Source organism: Chlamydomonas reinhardtii, chromosome 7 (assembly GCF_000002595.2).
Source record: "Chlamydomonas reinhardtii strain CC-503 cw92 mt+ chromosome 7, whole genome shotgun sequence".
In the NCBI taxonomy this organism is placed as follows: Eukaryota; Viridiplantae; Chlorophyta; class Chlorophyceae; order Chlamydomonadales; family Chlamydomonadaceae; genus Chlamydomonas; species Chlamydomonas reinhardtii.
The window spans coordinates 369,508-389,174 of NC_057010.1; the positions used below are offsets into that span (position 1 = coordinate 369,508).

Sequence of the window (19,667 nt, forward strand, 5' to 3'; positions counted from 1 at the left end):
TTCGATCCGGGCTGGGGAGAATTTTGCCGTGGTTCTGCTGTGGTCTCTAAACCGGGTCAGGCCTGCTTGAGGCAGCCGAAGCCATAACAGCCCTGGATGAAAGTATGGATGCGGATGTTACAGAGGGGACGCTCTCCTGCCCCTTGCCATGTTCCATCACGAGAGGGGACAGTCCCAGCTCCCGAAGACGCCGAGCCATCACATGCTATCAGGGCCCAACCCCGACTTTGCTGCAAACCCTCCCGCGGGCAAAGTCCGCGTGACTCCGCGCACAGTGAGTCCTAGCCAAGCCTCAACCCGCCAGAGCCCCACCGCTGTGCCTCAACGCCACAAGCCTAGGCACAGGAGTGCCGGGAAACGTCTAGGCCGCAGGACACACGCACAGCGCACGCACTAACCAGGGCGCAAGCGTCCAGGTACTAGAACGGTCGCCCACACGTGCATCCTGCCCACACACAGAGCCACCAACCACGCACAACCTCTCACGGCGAGGGGGGCGGGGAATCAGCGTCATACGGCAAGCGCAAAACCATGCCGTCACCAACAGCCCGAGATATGAAGGGATGCGCAAACGGCACAGCGTCCCAACCCTTTGGCCTGATACCCAAAGTCACAAACGTCTGGAGACGACCCCAGAAGTCAGCTACGACGGCAAGTCCAATGCTCAGCACCCGGGCCGACGGCAGCTTCGCTCGCGCCGCCAACCCGGCCATAACCACACGCTGCCGACCAAAGTCCAGGGCAGACATAGCAGCGAGACACACCACATCCCACACAGGTGGCGCAAGCCCCGCAGGCGGGCGCACTAACCACAACTCCTCACGAGAGAAGGCACTTAGAGCCTCCTCCGGCAGGGAACCCATAGCCATCCCCATACTTTCCCGCAGTGACAGCGCAACAGTGCAGTCCCAAAACCAGTGACGCCGGTCCCCATCCTGCATGTCCACCCCACACGCCCAACACGGGTCAACAGTAACGCCTCGCGCCCGCTCGCTAGCATGCCGTGGAAACGCCCAGCAAGCGTTGGCGGCCACACGCCACAGTGCTTCCTTATGATGATTCTCCCATTTCAGCGACCACAAGCGGGCCAAGGTGCACACGAAGGCCCCCGCCGCCAGGGCAGCCCCCACCCCCGACACACCCGCATCGCACACATACTGCAAATGCTTAGCCTTCAGGGCGGCTAACTGTGGAGCCATTTGTAGCACGGTCCCCGCCTTCACCGTGTAGGCAGTGAGCAGGATGGGCGGCCCCCCGCACTGCAACCATTCAAGTCCCCGCACCACCCGTTGCACCGACTCCGCCGTAGCACTCACGACGTCGGCCACCGGGAGCGGCAGCGCGGCGGCAGGCCCCCGAGCCAGCTGGGCCGCACGCGCGGCGGCAGCCCAGCCAGCGGGAAGAAGGGCCACCGCCGCCGCAAACCGGTCGGCCGCCTCTTGAGGCGACGCCGGCCCCGGCAGGGGCGACGGCAGGCGTGCCCGCGTGCTCCAGTGCAGCACCCGCCTCCACACAGCAGTCACATACATATCCGCACACGCTTCACCAGACCGGGAGCCCTCCGCCCAAGGGCTTGTCAATGCCTGCCGCAGTTCGTTCAGGCCGTCATGCGCTGCAACCAGCTGGCCCACACACGCCAGTCCCGGCAGAGCGAACAAATCCGCGAAAGCCAATTCCCACGTGCGGCCGTCCACACACAGCGCCGGGTTAGCCCACAACGGCACATGACTCACCCACGCGCCCGGCTCGGGCGGCGCCACAAGAGTCACCGCGGGCAATGCAGTCATGGCTTTCAGCAGGCGCGCAAACGGCTTGCCCGCCGGGGTGAGCGGCTTATTCAGCACACGGTCCGCGGCCCCCCGCACCAAGAAACGCAGGGGCGTTGCCGCCGGGTGCACCTGGCGCAGCCACGCCGCCGCGACCCGGGTCCACGGGGGCACGTACGGCAGCAGACCACACACACCCAACACACACCGGACCGCGAGACCGGCTTGCCGCGCTTTCACATGCGGCACCAGCGGCAACAGGCCCGCCCCCCCCACCGCCGGAGGCAGTTGCATAAGGTCAATGGAGAGGCCAACCGGGCGTGCATGTGGGCTGGCATCAAACTGGGCCGGCGACAGTCGCCGATCCACCACCGCCGCCACCCTGGCTAGCAGCCGGTCCACAACGTACAGTTGGGGAAGACCCGCAAATTCCAAATGATACAGGACCTTGCCCAAAGCATAAGCCGACGCCGCGGCCGCCCGACCAAACATGGACACGGGCATGCGCGCGATTTTGCTCAGCACCCCCATCACGGCCTCAAACGTAACTGGTGGGGAGCATGCGCCCCAATCCCCGTAATGCACCCCTAGTGACTTGGCCGCCGGCACCACACGCCAGCCAGGGGGCAGGGGTGGGCCAGCCATGCCGGCCGGCAGGGCGCCAGCACCGCCGACCGTCCCCATCACCATCAGTTCAACTTTAGTCATATTTAACCGTTGTCCAGACGCCCGCCGAAACACATCCATGTCCGCCAGGAACCCCGGCACCGCCTGAAACCCCTCCAGAAACGGCGTGCAATCATCCGCATACTGGGACGCCAGCACCGACGCAAGGTTAGCGAGCACACCATGCCCCCGGCTGCGTAGCCATGACAGAAGGGCTTGTGCCACAGCGAGGTAGAGCAACGGAGCCAACGGGCAGCCCTGCCGCACGCCCGCCATCAACGGCACCCATCCTGACACACGTCCATTCACCAACGCCGCCCCACGTGTATCAGTTAACAGGCGGGACACCCACGTAAGAAAGCCCGCCCCCACGCCCATGCGCTCCAGACACGCGAGCAGAAAAGAGCGGTCCACCGTATCATACGCCTTGTAAAAGTCGAGGAAGGCCGCCACAGCCGGGGCCTTTTTGGCGGCTTTCAACAGGCCAGGAGTAAGTTGGAGCAAGAGGACGTTATCGGCAATGCGACGGTCCGTCAGAAACGCAGTTTGCTCAGGGTCTATGACACGCCCAAACACCGGTTGCAGTCGCAAGCACAACACCCGGGCAAGGGTGCGGTAATCGGTATCCGTCAGCGTGATGGGGCGATAATTAGAGGGCTCGGTAGGGTCGCCCGACTTAAAGAAGAAAGACCACACGCCATCCAGGAGCCCGTCAGGCACCCCAGCCCCCTCCCCCACCGCCGTAAACACATCCGCTAGGACCGGCGCAAAATCACTGTCATAGTGTTGGTATAACTCCACCGGTATGCCGTCAGGGCCCGCCGCGCGCCCAGCCGGCGCAGCGGCTAGCGCCGCGCGCACCTCCGCCGCCGAGACCGCAACCCGCCCCAGCTGATCCGCCTCTTCGGCTGTACACCGGCGCCCGTGCTGTTGCAGCGCATCCAGGACTTGCGTGCGGGCATCCGGAGCGGGCGGCGGCGCGGCACTGACGTCCCTCCAGTACCGCGCCATCACCTGCCCCATGACCGTGGGGTCGGATGTAGTGGTGCCATTGGGCTGTTTCAACTTGGCAATCACGCGCGGCCCACCCGCCGGCCGCAGCATGCGCGTGAGGAGAGGGCAGGGCTTCTCGCCGCCACGCAGCCACGCGTGGCGCGTACGTCGCGCCGCGCCGGCGGCCGCGGCCACGGCGGCCTCCGCCGCCGTGCACCGCGCCCGCACGGCCGCCTGCGCCGCCACCTGCACATCACCGCCAGCCTCCACCGCGGCGGCAGCTGCTGCCGCCGCATCAAGCGCGGCCGCCTCCCGCTGGCTGGCGGCCACACGCCTCGTAACAGCTTCCCGGCTCAGGCGGTTGGCGGACGTGGCGGCAGCCCGTTTAAGGGCCGGCCACCACTCCAGCAGCTCAACAGGATCAGTAGGGCGTGCCGCCAGGGCCGTACCCAGCCAGGCACGGTAGTCACGATCCAAGTCTTTGAAGTCCCGGAAACCGAGGTGGGCCCTGGGCAGGCTCCGAGCGGGTGGCGCGGCTTCAGGCGACGCCGCAAGGGCAACCGTTACAAGCATATGATCGGAGGGCACCCCGGCGGCGACGCCGCACTCCAGGACCTGCGGTTCGAGGCCGCCACTGCACAGAATGCGGTCCAGCCGACTCGCCCCGTGGGGGTGGAAGAAGGTACACACGCGGCGAGCCGGGTGGCGCCGCCGTAACACGTCAATGAGGCCAGGGCACGCCGCCGCCAGCGCGGCGGCTGCGGGTCCGTCGCTGCGCGCCCGGCCAGTGACGGTGTCCAGCGCCACATCTGCCACAAAGTTGAAGTCAGCTGCCAGGAGGTGCTCGCCCGAGCCCGACGCCCGAAGGCCCACCCACTCACGAATGAAAGCCTGCTGCGCTGTGGATGCCAGGGGAAAGTAGGCTGACGTCAGCGTGAAGGTGTGGCCACCCCACTGCAACTGCAAACTAACACCGCGGCCCGCCCACGCGCCAGCCGCCACCGACACGGCAGCTGCGCCGCCAGCGAGCACCATGGCGCCTTGCTGCAGGAGGCTCGACCGAATGAGGATTGCCGTACCGCCAGTAACACGACGGCCCTCCGGCTTCTGGGCCGGCGCCCACCACGCAGTCCACTCGCGTGCATGCAGCCGCTGAGCGGCTGCCGCCAGGTCCGCCGTGACAAGGTCGATGTCCGAGTCAAGAACGTGCGTCTCTTGGAGACAGACCACATCCAGGCGCTGCCGTTCCCAGCAGCTCAGCAGGGCGTGCAGGCGCGAGCACCCCAGGTGGGGCACCCGCTTCCGCAGCCCCCGCACGTTATGCGACCCCACCCGCAAGGGCCGGGGCCCCGGAGCGGCCTGCTTCGGCCGCCGCATTACTGCTGCCCGCCCCCGGGCGGGGCAACCGAGCTAACGTCCATGAAGTCGCCAGGACCGCCCCGCCGGCCCTGACACAGCAGCTTCGCGTTGGCATCCGGCGCTGTCTCCGCATCCCCCAGCAGCCCCTGCCCGACGCCGCCCGCCAGGCCCTCATCACCCACACCACCGTCGCTGCTCCACCCCGCGGGCAGGACCGCCGGGCCCACGATGCCCCCCAAGCCCGCCGTTGACACCGGCGCGGCCGGCGGCGAGGCCGGCTCCACGCCCGCCGCAACGGTGGCCTCTACGGCGGCCATCGTGCCACTCACGCCTGCTGTCGCGACCACCGCCGCGGCCGCCCCGGCCTCGGCCGCCGCCGGGGTGCCCGTGGCCCCGGCCGCTGCTGCCGCCGCCGCCGCGGCTGTTGCGGCGGCTCGCACCGCCGCCGCCGTCGCCAAGGCCTGTTTGGCCGCCTTGCTCTCCCGGATGGCCAGCGCCAGCGCCGCCTCGCCCGCCGCGGCCGCCGCCTGCGCCTGCTCCCGGCTCCGCTTGGGGGCCGCACGCCGGGCCGCAGCTGCCGCAGCGTCCAGCGCAGTCGGCGTCCGGTCCGGCATCACCTCATCGTTGTCAGGCATCGCCTCCATCGCGTCCTGGTCCACCAGCATGCGGAAGGGGTTGGGGTCAACCACCACCGCCGGCACCACGGCCGCGTTCGCGATCACCGCGGCGAAGACCGCCTGCACCAGGGACCGGACCACCATCGCGTCCGCCTCTTCAGCCGCGGACACCACGCGGCCGCGGACCTTCTGCTGCCACGGGCGGGCGTCACGGCCGCGGCCGCTGCCGTTGCCGTTGCCTCGGCCGTCGAGCCCAAGGCCCGCCGCGGCACCACGGCCGCCACCGTCGCCCACGCCCACGCCCACCGCCTCTGCGGCAGCAGCCGCCGCCGCCTTCAGCACCCCCACAGCGGCGGCATCCGCGCCCGCGGCAACCGCCGCGGCGACCGCCGCAGCCGCGGCCTCCGCCGCCGCGGCCGCCGTGGCCGCCGCGTCCGGAGCCGCCGTGGCCGCCGCTCGGGCGGCAGCCGGGGCAGGCGGCGGGCGGCGCACCCGGCGCACCTGGGCCCCCCGGGCCGCCTGCGCGAGGTACCGATCGATGTCCTCCCGCTGGAAGATCACCTGACGCCCCCACCTGCCCAGTCCCACCGCGAAAGCGTCGTCGGCCGATGGCAGGCGCGCGGTGTCGCCCACCTTCACCAGTAAAGGTCAGGGTACCCAGGCTCGACACAGCATCCCGAAGGCCGTATGCAAGGACATTCCACGGTAGGGAAGAGATTGCAGACTGGAGTTGTTCTATGTGCAGTAAATGCATAAGCGCACGTGCTGGTGACGGCAAACTCCGGAATTGTCAGTCAGGACCTCTGGGAACGGTCGGCCGCGTGCCCGAAAAGCCGCAACACAAGACCCTGTCGGCATAACCCGTAACCCTGGACGTTGGTGGTCGCTATTTGTTGCTAATACATCAATATAAAATGTATCAATTTCAAAAGCACACCCCTTCGCCCACGCGCTTGGCTTAAGAGACCGAAAGTGGTTTTGGCAGCCCGAAAATGGCCGAGCCGGAGTCTGGAGAGCTGGAAGATAGGGAAATCCTAAGCCCCGATGGCGCAGAAACGGCTGTAATAGATGTAAGAGGCGCACGAAGAGCACTGCTGCGTGCATTCTCTTCGAGAAACCGGTCAACAAAAGCAGGAGCCCTGTACCCATTGTAAAGTACCATACGTATAACACTCTTACTGGCTGCAGGGCAACCTGGCGTCTCCCGCACGCGAGGACTCTGTAAGCGATGGAGCCATCCTGCCGAAGCCGCGCTCTGCAAAGCCCAGCGCGGATGGGAGAGCTAGCACGTATGGCTTAGGAGGCGTGGATGAGCTGTATCCTTCCCAGGATCAGGGTGGTCCACTGGCAGCGAACGCAGTCGCGGCCTTCCAGCGCTTTGCTGACATGTTCAGGGTATACGGTGCGTTGCCAAGACACCGGTGGTGTACAGGGACAGAGATAGGGTGGCGGGGAGGGGGGAGCGGGGGTAAGCGGGCCAGCTGGCCACGTGGGGCCAGGTCCAGCGGAGCATTTTGCACGTACGGCATACCTTGGCCTGGGTATCCAATGGCCCCCTGATGGCCCTGTCGTGACCTCCGCCTGCGCCTCACTTCACACAGACACGGACAACAACAACGCGATCGACCACTCAGCCATGGTCGCGGCCTTTGGGCAGCTGGGGCTGCTGAACGGCCTCAACGCAAAGCTGCTGGGTGGGTGCAGTGCTGGTGGTGGTGGTGGTGGTGGTGGTGGCGGTGGCGGTGGCGGTGCAGGGTATGGCTGCATGGGAGTCCATGCTCGGAGGGACGGGAACTGACGGGAGTGGGCGGCTGACGCGCACCAATATACATTCACACACCCATCCACCCACATACACCCACACACATACAAACACACACATACACATACACACACATACACACACTCAAGTAACTCCGGCGCCGTCGTTGGGCGGGCTTTCGTTCCCTTTCTTATCACTCAAATATACATAGGTGAGGTGCTGGGGCTGACGGGGGGCGCCGACGCCGCCGCGCGCGGGCGGCTGTACCCGCCCCACGAGTTCATCGCGCACTGCGAGCGGCTATCGCAGTGGCAGGCCAAGGCGGCGCGCGAGCAGCGCATCCGGCAGGCCTCGCGTGTGCCCGGGGTGCCGCAGGGCGCGGAGCGGGCGGAGCTGCTGCGGCGCGTGTATGCGCGGTACGCGGTGGCACAGGGCCAGGTGCGTGCGCCCGCGCGAGAGGGGAAAACGAGGCTGGCGAGTTTGAGGGTTGGGGCCATGTGTGTTTTGAAAGGCATATTTGAATAGGTGATAGATAGATAGATAGGATCTTTGATGGGGGAGGGCACTGACCGTGTTTAAGATTGAGCGGTTGGGTGGGGTGGGGCGTTATGGCATGCGGGCCGTGAAGCGGGGGCTGACCTTTGTGACTGGTGGTGAAGGTACGGCGACATACAAGCGCCGTGCCTGCCTGCGCTGTATGCCGGTTGCCAACGTGCCTGGTGCCCAGCCTCCGCCTTCACTCCAGCGCTGAGGCCTGTGTGTGCCTCCTCCTCCTCCTCCTCCTCCTCTTTCTGCCCAGGGCCGGCTGGTGTCTGACGCCGACTACGCCGAGCCGCGCCTGGCCGCCAGTGCGCTGCAGCGGCTGGCGCAGGACCTGGGGCTGCTGGCACCCACAGGTAGGGGGAGGAGGGAGGGAGGGAGGGAGGGAGGGGGGGAGGCATAGTGTTCTGCAATCCCGAAGATCCCTTTGCGAGGGCTGACGGAGGACGAGGTGGACGACGAGGAGGAGGCCACGTGGCCGTATGCACGGTGTCGAGACTGTCAACCGTTTTCCCTCATTCTCTGCCAACACACACACACACACACACACACACACACACACACACACACACACACACACACACACACACACACACACACGCTCGCACACGCACACACACGCTCGCACACGCACACAACAACCACACGCACACATACACACACAGGGCCGCTGAGCAGTGTGTCGGTGGATGTGGTGTTTGCCAAGTGCAAGCCGGCGGGCGCGCGCAAGCTGGGCTACCAGCAGTTCCTCAAGTCGCTGGCGGCACTGGCGGAGGAGAGCGGCGCAGACGTGTGGGAGGCGGCGGGGGTGCTGGGGCACAAGCTGGCACGGCTGGCGCCGGCGGGGCCGCCGCCACCGCCGCCACCTGGCATGGTGGGTCGTGGCAGGGGATGGGAAGTGGGACGAGCTAGGATGGCGGTAAGATGGCGGTGGGATGTTACCCGGGTGGTGGCATGAAATGGGAGTTATGGCCTCGCGTCCTGCCCTCTTTGAATTGACCGTCCCTCCCACCACCACCACCACCACCACCACCACCACCACCACCACCACCACCACCACCACCACCACCATCCACTGCACAGCGCACCTCCGTGGGCGGCGGCCTGATGCCAGGCGGCGCCGGGGCCCTGCAGCTCTTGGAGGAGGGCGGCGCCTACCACTCGGACCCCGAGCTGCTGCACTCACCGCCGGGGCTGGGAGCCGGGGGCGGTGGAGGAGGCGCAGCCAAGGACCGGCTGCTGCCGCGGCTGCCGCAGCCGCCCGCGGGCGGCGGAGGAGGCGATGTGGGACACGGTATACCCATCAAGCCACGGAGCAAGGTGCGGCCGGGCGTGGGGCCGGGGGAGATGGGAGCGGGGAGTGGGCCGGAGCGGACTTCGATTTTTGCGCGGTGTCGACGGCCTACCTTGTAAACCTTGGGACTATTAGGGTCCACCTGGACCCGCCCGCCATGACGCATGCACGTGCAAACTCGCAAACGCACACAGTACTATGACCGGCTATCGGCGGACGCGGGAGCCGTCAGCAAGAGCTACGGCGGCAGCAGCGGTGCCGGCGGAGGAGGAGGGCTGCGTAGCTTTCCTAACCTGAACGCCTCACACCAGCCGCCGCCGCACGGAGGCCGCCACCGTGCCAAGACGGTGCAGGGCCTGGCAGGCGGCGGCGGCGGTGGCGGCACGGGTGCGGGTGCGGGCAGTGGTTTGGCACCGCTGCCTCGCCAGGCGTTTGGAGCAGGCGGCGGTGGCGGCGGCGGCAGTGCCGCGGACGGCGGTGACCCGCTGTTGTCGGATCCGCTGCTGGCGGTGTCGGGTCGGCTGATGGGCGCGGTGCGTGGTGCGGTGTGCTTTGGGGGGGGCGGGGGGCATGGGGAGCCTTGGTTTGTGGCTGACACATGTGATGTCGGCCCAGTCCTTCCAGGCTGCTGGGCATGCCTGCATGCCGCCCGAGCCTGCCCTGTCGCCGCGCCTCTTCATGACTGCGGCTGTATCTCTGAGTTGCCTGCCTTGTGCCTGTGCCTATGCACAAGCAGGGCGGGAGCACTTGGAGTCCGGCGCTGGGTGGCGGTGGCCGCGGCCGTGTGCTAGCCGGCATTGCCTTGCTGCCTCAGGTGTGTGGCGCAGACACACCATGTGTTAGTTAGGGCGGCGCCCTCGGTCGCGTGGGATGTCTGTCTTGGCGGGGTGCAACACCCAGGCAACCGGGAAACACAACCACACCGTGTACACGCGTGTCGTTAGCGGCACGGCTGCTGACTGCCCGCCGTCCCAATGCACACAGGGCCAAGCGTTGCTCGCTTCTCGAGGAGTCTCAACAGACGGGCAGCAGGCGGCGCACTCGCTGTCAGGCCAGGCGCCAGAGGCCACTCCGGCAGCCGCCACCGTGGGTGGCCGCGCCGCGCTCAACACCAGCCTGCCGCCGCCCATCCGCGCTTTTGAGGAGCCGGCGGCGGCACCGCCGCACCCGCGCTCTTCAGCTGCCGGAGGCGGCGCCAGTGGCGCCGGTGGCCTGTCCATACTGCCTGGTATGGATAGCGCGACGCACGTGCTGTACGAACGGTTGGTGGCGTTGGAGCGGCAGTTGGCGGCGCAAGCGGCGGCGGCGGCCCATGTCGGTGACGTCAGCCAGCAGCGGGTGGCGGCGCCGCAACACGTGGCAGAGGAGGCCACAGGCGCGGCGGCGGCGGCGTCGCAAGCGGCGGCGCAGGCCGCTGACGCCGCGGCCGCGGCCACCGGCGTCGCGGAGACGGCTGCCGCCGGCGCGGCGGAGGCGCGGCGGGTTGCGGACGAGGCAGCGGCCGCAGCCGCCGGCGCGACAGCGGCGTTGGGGCCCATGGAGTCCCGGGTTGCCGCGTGTGAGGCAAGCACGGCGGGCATCGCGGGCCTGGAGGCGCGTGTGGCGGCATGCGAATCGGGTCTGGCGCAGGCAGTGGAGGCAGCGGAGCGGCGGGCGGGTGAGGCGGAGGAGGAGCGGTTGCGGGTGGAGGGCGTGAAGTCCGAGGTGCAACAGCTGGAGGGAAGCATGCGTGCGGTGACGGCGGCGGCTGTAGCAGCCACGGTGGCGGAGCAGCTGCAGAGCATGCTACAGCCAAGCGGGGATGCTACTGCCGCTGTGGCTACTGCTGATGCTACTGCTGACGCCGGGACGGCAGCAGGCCCTGGATCGGGATCACCGGTGGCGGTGCTGCTGCAGCGGCAGATTCAGGCGGCTGTAGCAGCAGAGGTGGCGCGGCTAGGGTTGGCAGGGCAGCAGGGCACGGCGGCGCCACAGGTGGTGGCAACCAAGGCGGAGGCGGAGGCTGTAGCAGCAGCCAACAAGGCGGCCGAAGACACGGAGGCTGAGGACCTGCGCAGGCGGGTGCAGGCGCTGGAAGGCGCGCTGAAGGCGGCGGAGGAGGGCGCGGCGGCGGCGAAGGCCGCCGCGGATCAGGGCGCTCAGCGTGCCAACAAGCTTGAAGCTGAGATAGCCGCCGCCACTGCCGCCATAGCCGCCCTCACAGCCGCCGCCGCCAACGCTGCCAGCACGCCGCCTGCTGCGCCAGCCGCGCCGGCGGCGGAGGCAGTGGCGGCGGAGGCCGAGGCGGCGGAGGCAGAGCTGAAGGCGACGGTGGCGGCGGCGCTGGCGGAGATCAAGGCGGCGCAGCAGGCCGCAGTGGACGCCGCCGCCGCCAGGGCAGTGGACGACGCGACCGCCGCAGGCGCCATCGCTGCCGCCAAGGCGGCGGCCGCCGCCGCCACGGCCGCCGTCACCGACCTCCGCAGCCAGGTGCGGGACTTGCAGGGCGAGGTGAAGGCCGTGTGCGCGCTGGTGGAGGACCTGGGGGCGCAGGTGGCGGGCGGCGCCGCCAAGACAGAGGAGGCGGCGGCCGCCGCCGCTGCGGCGGCGGAGCGGAGTGAGGCGACGGCGAGCGCGGCTACGGCGGCGGAGGGAGGCGAGCTTGAGGAGCACGCGAGCGCTGCAGATGGTGGCATCGCGGCGCTTGAAGTGACAGTGGAGCAGCTCAGTTCCCAGGTGGCTTCGGTGCAAGAACAGCAGCAGCAGCAGCAGCAGCAGCAGCAGCAGCAGGAGCAGGAGCAGGAGTCGGCGGCAGTTGTGGCTGTTGCCGCGGCTCCGGCTGTAGCAGCTGCAGCGGCTACTGCTGTTGAGCCGACGAGCACCAGTGCACCGGCCAGCAGCTCCGGCGATGGCCCTGCCCCGCCGGCTGCATCGGCTCTGTCCGAGCCGCTGGCACAGGTCTCAGGCGCACCCAAAAGCGACAGCGATGGAGCTGCCGCCGCGGCCGCTAATGCCGCCGCTGCAACTGCTGCTGCAGCCCAGGCGGCTGCTGCTGCTACTGCGGTGGAGGCGCTGCGGTCAGAGCTGAGCGCGCTGCAGCAGTCTGTCGCAAAGCTGGAGGCTGCCGTGCCGGCTGCAGCTGCCGTCACCGCCGCCGCTGTCCCTGCAACGGACGCTGCCGACGCCCCCGACGCCGCTGCAACAAAGGACGCCGAGTGGCCTCGACTGAGCGAGTCCGGCGGCGAGGCACACACCACCACCACCGCCAACGCAGCAGAAGCTCAGGCAGCATCCCCAGCTGCTGCTGCTGCTGATGCTGCTGATGCTGCTACTGCTGTTGCTGTGCCTCTGGAGGCGGCGACGCCGCCGCCCCCCGATGTGCTTGCCACCTTGCTTGAGCTGCGCACACTGCTGACGACGGCGCAGCAGGAGCTGGGCGAATGCAGCACCAAGGCAGCAGAGGCGCTGGCGGAGGCCGCTGGTGCCAAGGCCGCAGCGGCGGAGGCCAACGCAAAAGCCACCGCCGCAGCTGCTGCCGCCGAGGCCGCTACAGCCGCCGCAGCCGTAGGCGCGGTGAAGGCACGAGATGAGCGGGAAGCTGAGGCCGAGGATGCTGCCGCTGCAGTCGTTGCAGCCACCGGGGCTTCTGCAGCGACGGCGGCCGTGGCGGCCGCCAGTGCTGACACGGAGCTGCAGGGGGCTCTCCGGGAGGCGTGCAGGGCGGCTGAGGCGGCGGCAGCGCAGGCCGCGGCGGCGGTGGGTGAGGTGGCGGCGGCCATAGTTCGCTCCGAGGCCGCAACGGCGGCCGCCATCGCCGCAGGTGACGGTGCGAAGACGGCAACAAGCGCCGCAGAGGCGGCGACTGAAGCTGCCAAGGCGGCGACCGCGTCGGCCGAAGCTGCCACGAGCTCTGCCGCCGCCGCAGCGGAGGCGGCGACCGCAGCAGCTACTGCTGCAACGACTGCGGCGGAGGCGAAGGCGGGGGCGGAGGCGTGCCGGGCGGATGCCGAGGGGGTGAAGGCAGCGGCTGACGAGTCGCGCACAAGGACAGCGGAAGCCCGCACAGCCATAGAGGGCGTGGCAAAGGCTGCGGCCGCGGCGGAGGCGGCCGCAGCCGCTGCTCCTGCCGCCGCTGCGACCGCTATCGCCAATACTGCAGCCGCCAAAGCCGCTGCGGCGTCTGCTACTACCGCCGCCATGGCGCCCTCGACGACGGCTTCCGAGCCGCCCGCTGCCAGTGGCAAAGCCGCCGCTGCCGATGCTGCAACCGCAGATGCTGTTGGCGCTGGTGTCGACGCCGGCGCTGCTGTGGCTGCAGCTGCTACTGCCGCCCCGACGGAGGCGCTGGCGGCGCTTGAGGCTCGGCTGGCGGAGCTGGGCAAGCAGCTGGCGGAGACGTCGGAGCGGGCGGAGGAGGCGCTGAGTGCGGCACACGGCGCGCTGCAGGCGGCAGGGCTAGAAGTGGGCACACGCCGTGGGGGCGGTGTGGGCGCGAGGTCGGTGAAGCGCTCGGATGCGGCGGAGGCTGCGGCGGCAGCGGCGGCGGCGGCGGCTGGCGGTGGCGGCGGCGCGTCCGTGCCTGAGCTGGAGGAGCTGGATGCGCGGGTGAGCAGAGCGACCGCAGCCTTTTGGCTGTGCGTTCCGCGTGCGTCACGTACACGTACTGTTTACGGGCACTGGCTACACTACAGACTGTTGCTTTTGCAACCCCGGCCGGGATTAGTTTCGATAGGTCCCCTCTGCCTGCGCTGCCAGTGCCAGCACAACTGACTTCGTGTCCCCATTCCACACAACACACATCCCACACTGCCGTACGCAGGTTAGTGCCGCCGCCGAGCAGAGCGGCTCCGCCTTCGTCCAGGTGCGCAGCCTGGCCGAGAAGCTGGCGGCACTGGAGGCGCAGGTGGCGGCGCTGGCTGTAGCAGGCGGCGCGGCAGCTGCTGTGGCAGGGGGCGCCACTGCTGCAGCTACTGCCGACACGGCGCCCGCTAAGGACGCGGCAGGGGCGCCGGCTGCGGCTGCGGCCACACCTACTGAGGCGGCGACGGCGGCGGCCCAGGCGCTTGTGACGGAGGCGGAGGCGCGGCTGACCAAGGAGCTCGGGGAGGCGCTCAAGGTGTGTGTGTTAAAGAGCACAAGGAAAACATTACGCGTAGGACAGTGCATGCGATGCAGAATTCAAGGTGTGTGTGTGTGTATGTATGTGTGTGTATATGTGTGTATGTGTGTGTATGTATGTGTGTGTGTGTCTGCGCGTGTGTCTTCGTTGGCTGGGCTCGTGGTGCTCACGCCAGGCCTACCAAATGTACACACTCCACCTACACTCATTCCTGCAAATGTCGGACCGCGCCGCAGGAGTTGGTGGAGCAGGCACACGACCTGGAAGCGCTGCGGCTGCGTGTCGACAAACTGGAGACGGCTGGAGGGGCGGCGGCTGCAGCGGCGGCAGTAGCACCTGCAGTGGGTGTGGCTGGAGCGGCTGCTGCAACTACTGCGGCGCCGGCGGCAGCTGCGCCAGCGGCGGCTGCCGCCGCGGACCCCGCGCCTGAGCACTTCGTGACCACCGCCGAGATGCAGGAGGTGCTGGTGAGCGGGCCGTGGGGGTTGGGGATGGACCGGCGGGAGTGGGTTTCCAATTCCGGGACCCGTGCGAGACCGGTCCCGTCGGGGAACGCATGTGGCTTTGCACATGTGCAATTGCACGCTCGTGTCTGTCGCGGACCACCGCTGCCTCATTCGTCGCCTGAGGCACAGCCGCACCCCATCACCCACGCACCGAACCCACCTCCCACACTCTCCCACCCCTACCCACCCACTCTCTCAGGACATGATCGCCACCAAACTGGAGCGACAGGCCAAGTCCCTCAAGGCCGTCACAGCCACCGCGGACGGACTGATGGCGGACCTGCAGGTGTGCGTGTGCGGGTGCGCGTGTGTCTGCTACGGCATGTGATTGCACAACAATTTGCGAGTGTTTCACCCGAATTCCCAAACCCAAATCTCCCAACCACAACTCCTGCAGGAGGCGGCTCACGACGTAGGCCGTATGACGGTGGAGATTAACGTCATGCAGGAGCGCCAGGCGACGGCGGCGGCAGAGGCGGCGGCGACAGGCGCGGCGGCCCGCGACGCGGCGGCGGCCGCCAGCGCGGCGGCGGAGCAGATCGTGTCCCTCAAGGTGGGCGGCTGGGGCTGTGGATGGGCGCGTGGGTGGGCGTGTGCATGGGCGGCACACAGAGTGGTGGACATAACCATACCGATAGTTCACAGCGCGTAGCGGTAGCCACACGTGATGTAGCTTAGCTCCCTTTCCTTAACACACGCCCACACACGCACACACACCCACCCCCACAGGCCCGCTGCGAAGCTTTGGCCCGGGACGTGGAGGGCCTCAAGCGCCCCGCCGCGCCCGGCAGCCAGCCCGGCAGTGCGCTGGCGGCATTGCGCGCCGGGCTGGAGCCGGGGGCGGGCGCGGGGGCGGGTCAGCCTGGAGGCAGGGACCAGCCCAGCCCGGGTGTGGCACCGCCGCCGGGGGCGGCAGATGGCGGCGAGGGCGGCGGCGGCGGCGGCGGCGGCGGCGCCAGCTGGTCGGCGGTGTTGGCGGCTGACGCGGCGGCGCGGGGTCGTGACCTGGAGCTGGATGAAGGGATTCACCGGCTGCAGGTGCGGGGGCGGGGGGCGTGATGGCTGGGGGGCCCTGAGTGTTTGTGTGCGTGTGTGTGTGTGTTGTGTGCGTGTGCGTGCCATGACGGGGGGCAGTGCGTGTCGTTGCCCTGGGTCGGTCTTGACGTTGCGAAGTGATGGGAGGGCGTGGGTTGGCTGACGGGGAAAGGCAAGAACGAGGCGAACGGGAGGGTGTGAGACACTTGTGTGAATGTGCTTTGTGTATGCGAGACATCTATGCACGTAATTGCCTCGTGTTGCCTGCCCCGGTGTGGTCTTTGCGCTGCGGGGTACCGATGTGCACATACAGCTGCCTCACCCCTCGCCCCTCGCCCCTGGGCCTCCTCCCGATGCCCCCAGGTCGCGCTGGCTGACGCGGAGAAGTCGCTGGGCGCCAAACAGGAGGTCCTGCAGCAGGTCATGCTCAAGGTGCGGGTGGGGGTGTGCAGCTGTGCTGGCGGGGGGGGCGTGGGCGCGCGCTGGACACTCTCCCTGCACGTGTATGGCGCGGTGCTTGCGTGTGGGCCCCATGGCGGCCGGCATCCTGGCGTGAGGGGCCCACACCTACATGCGCACACGCGCATGCACATGTGCGGGCGCTCGCTCGTCGTTTTCCCATCACACACACACACACACACACACACACGTACACACACACACACACACACACACGCCTGCCTCCACGCACCCGCACCTGCAGATCGCCCGCCAGGTGGACAAGCTGCAGAGCCACGTCACCAGCGCCCAACTCAGCGGCAACGGCGTCGCCCCAGGCGGCAGCGGCAGAGGCAGCGGCAGCGGGGCCGCCACGACCACTTTCTCCGCCGCCGCGGCGCTGACGGGCGCCGCCGGCGGGAGCAACAAAGCGCTGCGCTTCGGTGGCAGCACCGAGGCAGATGGAGGCAGTCGCAATGGCGGCGGCGGTGGGGGGCGTGGAAGCTTGCAGTCGGTGGCAGCGTCAGCTCTGCTGGCGAGCAGGTGTGTGTGTGTGTGTGTGTGTGTGTGTGTGTGTGTGTGTGTGTGTGTGTGTGTGTGTGTGTGTGTGTGTGTGTGTGTGTGTGCGTGTGTATGTGTGTGTGTGTGTGCTGCGACGGCGGGCGTGCCTGGGTACCGGGGGCACCCGGAACCACTAGCGTCCTGTGGTAGGGTAACCAGCATCCGCCTCGTGTGCGTGTTACGTGCCTAGCCCGCCTTTCAACCCTCTCCTACTGCTCCCCATCCAATGCCCCCACAGGCCGGCTTCACCCACCACGCTGGCGAAGATGCTGGCGAGCCGTGCCGCCTCGCCCGCACAGCCAAGCCGAGGAGGAGGCGGTGGTGGCCGCAGCGGCAGCAGGGACGGCCAAGCTGAGTAAGAGAGCTGTGGATGGGTTGGGGCCGCGGCCGGTAAGGGGGCAGGGGAAGTTGGGCAATGGGGATGCCGTGTCTGTCAAGCGCCCGTATATCATTTGCCTGTGTGTGACTGCAACAAAAGCACGTTTGAATATCATGATGCATTTACAAGAGTTGTTCGATGTCAAGCACACTGCGGTGTATGGAAGGAACAGAGGGTGGAAGCGTATAGGGTGTTTTGTTGGCGGGCGGGCGGGCGGTGTTGCTGGGGTGCATGCTGTGGTACTGGGGCATGTGCATCGTGGCGGGTCATGCGGGTCGGGTGGTTCGGTGTTGGGAACTGTTGTTGCCAAGAACTGCCAAGCTCAACAAAGGCTGGAGGGGTGCGAAGCGCAAGATGGCAGGGTACTGTATTTCCACCAGCATACCATACTTGTTGTTGTTGGTTACAAGGTGGTGTGCACGAGCATGCGTGCTATCCTGTCCCCGTAAGTACCAGTGGCCCGGGCCGGTGGGCCCTTATAACGCCGGGAAACTTACGCGCAACGAAGTTAGGCGTGTTCGACTGTACTACTCAATGCCAACTACGTCAACTGCTAGCCCGTCAGCCTAGGTGATTAGGTGCCTTGGCACCGAATGCCCGCCCCTCCCTTCCATCGGGGCTTCAGCCCTGCTGCTCGAAACCCTTCGAAAGCTCCGAGTTGCTCCTTGCGCAGTGCACACCCTACGGACGTCAGGTAAGGCGCCACCACCACACCTGTGCTGCGGACCAGGCGTGCGTGCTTCCACCCGCATACCGTACTGGTCCATGCCGGGTCACCTGGGCTTACAGTGGCGAGAGCCACCTAGAGGGTGGTCATGCTGTTTCATCTGTTTGTAAGTGCCAGTGTTGAAGATTTGTGCTGCGCTGCTGCCACAGCTTACCCTGTGACTCACTAGCAGGAGCAAAGCCCCTACACCCAATGACAAACAGTCAACTGGCAGCGCGGGCTGTGTTGCCCAACCTGTGAAGCCAAGCGGCCGAGATGTCACTTATGTTCGTTGTTAAAGTTATCGACGTGCTTTAAAATGCAACACAAGCAAACATGACGTTGTAGAGCCGAGGCCTTATCTGGGCCGGCTGCGGGGCATGTGCATGCATGCGAGTCAGGGGCCCTGGCCGCTACCAGCCCCCTGCATATGAGGAGCTGTGCAACCGCATTAGAGAGCTGGAGAGTGAGCATTGCACCGCCGCCGCATCAGCCTGCAGCCGCCGTGGTGGTGTGGCTGCCCTCAAGGCCTCCAACGGGGAGATGAGTGTGAGTTCAACTGACTCGGTGGCAACGTGTTGGGCCGAGAAATAGGACGTCGCCAGCCTGTGGGTGCGGCCGCCGTGTGCGTTTGTCCCGCACGCTGGGCGCGCCAGTGCCTTAGTCTGGTCCTTGTGAAGCGGCTCTCCAACATCAGCAAGCACTTATAGCTCAGTTGGTTAGAGCACCCGTTTAGTATGAGCCTCAGAGCCCAGCACAAGCAGCGGGAGGTCTCCAGTTCGAATCTGGATAAGTGCAGTTTTGGTTTGTGCGCGGGAGGGGTGGGGCGCCGGTTCAACGCTGGTTGTTCGGCAAGTCAAGGCGGGGACGTGAAGCCGATGTGAACCTGGTTGGGCATCGGTGTCTAGCCCGCATCGAGATGGCGCCGGTTCAACGCTGGTTGTTCGGCAAGTCAAGGCGGGGACGTGAAGCCGATGTGAACCTGGTTGGGCATCGGTGTCTAGCCCGCATCGAGATGGCGCAGCGGAAGCGTGCGGGGCTCATAACCCCGAGGTCCCAGGATCGAAACCTGGTCTCGATATTATATGAAATCTCTCCATAGCTCAGCTGGAAGAGCGAAGGACTGTAATCGATGATACATGAAGACATCCTTAGGTCGCCCGTTCGATCCGGGCTGGGGAGAAGTTTTTCCATTCACCGACCGCCCCTGAGCTGCCCCTTTCCGTCGCTGCCCAGGATCGAAACCTGGTCTCGATATTATATGAAATCTCTCCATAGCTCAGCTGGAAGAGCGAAGGACTGTAATCGATGATACATGAAGACATCCTTAGGTCGCCCGTTCGATCCGGGCTGGGGAGAAGTTTTTCCATTCACCGACCGCCCCTGAGCTGCCCCTTTCCGTCGCTGCCCTTGGCCTCTTCGTACGGAAGGGGAGGGAGACGTGAGGGGATCCTCAACACATTCTGCAGTGGTGAGCTGCAAAAGGTAGCGGCCCTGCCAGCTGCCTGGGTTGGTCAGCCAGGCAGATTGCCACTGCATACAGAAGTGCTGATATCCCTTCTTGCACGCCTTCCTGCCATTGTGCTCCCAACCTGCGCGCATGTGACAACCTGGATCGCATGGTCGAGCCATCAAAGCCCTTGCGTGCCCGAACGCGCCATCACAGGCAGCGCCAGCCAAAATACGAACTGCTGGGGCCCCCTTCTCCATAACAACTAAAACGGCTGGACCCATTACGGCATGCGCATCCCAAAAGAAGCTGCGGATGATGAGGTTCGAACTCATGACCTTAGGATATCCCACCCGAGCAGTGGTCATATTCGCATATGAGACCTACGCGCTAACCAGCTGCGCCACATCCGCTCCTTGATGCAAGGATTGCCATGCACCTGCAATTCACACCACCCGCCACCCGCCACCCGCCTTGCGCAACACACACCTTCAAGC

At 67.0% G+C, this 19,667-nt stretch overlaps 4 protein-coding genes across 4 annotated transcripts in view; 2 read left to right on the plus strand and 2 right to left on the minus strand.

The window, feature by feature from the left end:
- Positions 1-105: 105 nt before the first annotated feature.
- CHLRE_07g314751v5 (uncharacterized protein) lies at positions 106-6,429 on the minus strand. Its single transcript, XM_043063861.1, has 4 exons — positions 6,164-6,429; positions 4,837-6,034; positions 3,294-4,639; positions 106-2,989 (listed from the first exon to the last, which is right to left on the minus strand). Exons 1-4 carry the CDS (start codon positions 6,257-6,259, stop codon positions 2,966-2,968), a joined length of 2,664 nt encoding a protein of 887 aa, XP_042922429.1. The 5' UTR covers positions 6,260-6,429; the 3' UTR covers positions 106-2,965.
- Positions 6,430-6,559: 130 nt separating this feature from the next.
- On the plus strand, positions 6,560-17,863 carry CHLRE_07g314800v5 (uncharacterized protein). Its single transcript, XM_043063862.1, has 17 exons — positions 6,560-6,803; positions 7,003-7,095; positions 7,375-7,601; positions 7,963-8,059; positions 8,369-8,577; positions 8,787-9,023; positions 9,192-9,530; positions 9,734-9,811; positions 9,982-13,581; positions 13,796-14,092; positions 14,332-14,562; positions 14,801-14,887; positions 14,999-15,154; positions 15,331-15,639; positions 16,000-16,068; positions 16,340-16,617; positions 16,874-17,863. Exons 1-17 carry the CDS (start codon positions 6,788-6,790, stop codon positions 16,992-16,994), a joined length of 6,444 nt encoding a protein of 2,147 aa, XP_042922430.1. The 5' UTR covers positions 6,560-6,787; the 3' UTR covers positions 16,995-17,863.
- A 66-nt stretch (positions 17,864-17,929) lies between these two features.
- On the plus strand, positions 17,930-18,861 carry CHLRE_07g314833v5 (uncharacterized protein). Its single transcript, XM_043063863.1, has 2 exons — positions 17,930-18,269; positions 18,377-18,861. Exons 1-2 carry the CDS (start codon positions 18,111-18,113, stop codon positions 18,428-18,430), a joined length of 213 nt encoding a protein of 70 aa, XP_042922431.1. The 5' UTR covers positions 17,930-18,110; the 3' UTR covers positions 18,431-18,861.
- Positions 18,862-19,263: 402 nt separating this feature from the next.
- The window catches only part of CHLRE_07g314866v5 (uncharacterized protein), an 8,466-nt gene continuing 8,062 nt past the window's right edge, over positions 19,264-19,667 (minus strand). The window contains exon 9 of the mRNA XM_043063864.1: positions 19,264-19,667. This exon is cut by the window's right edge and continues 2,014 nt beyond it. The gene's annotated coding sequence lies outside the window, so the exon portion shown is untranslated.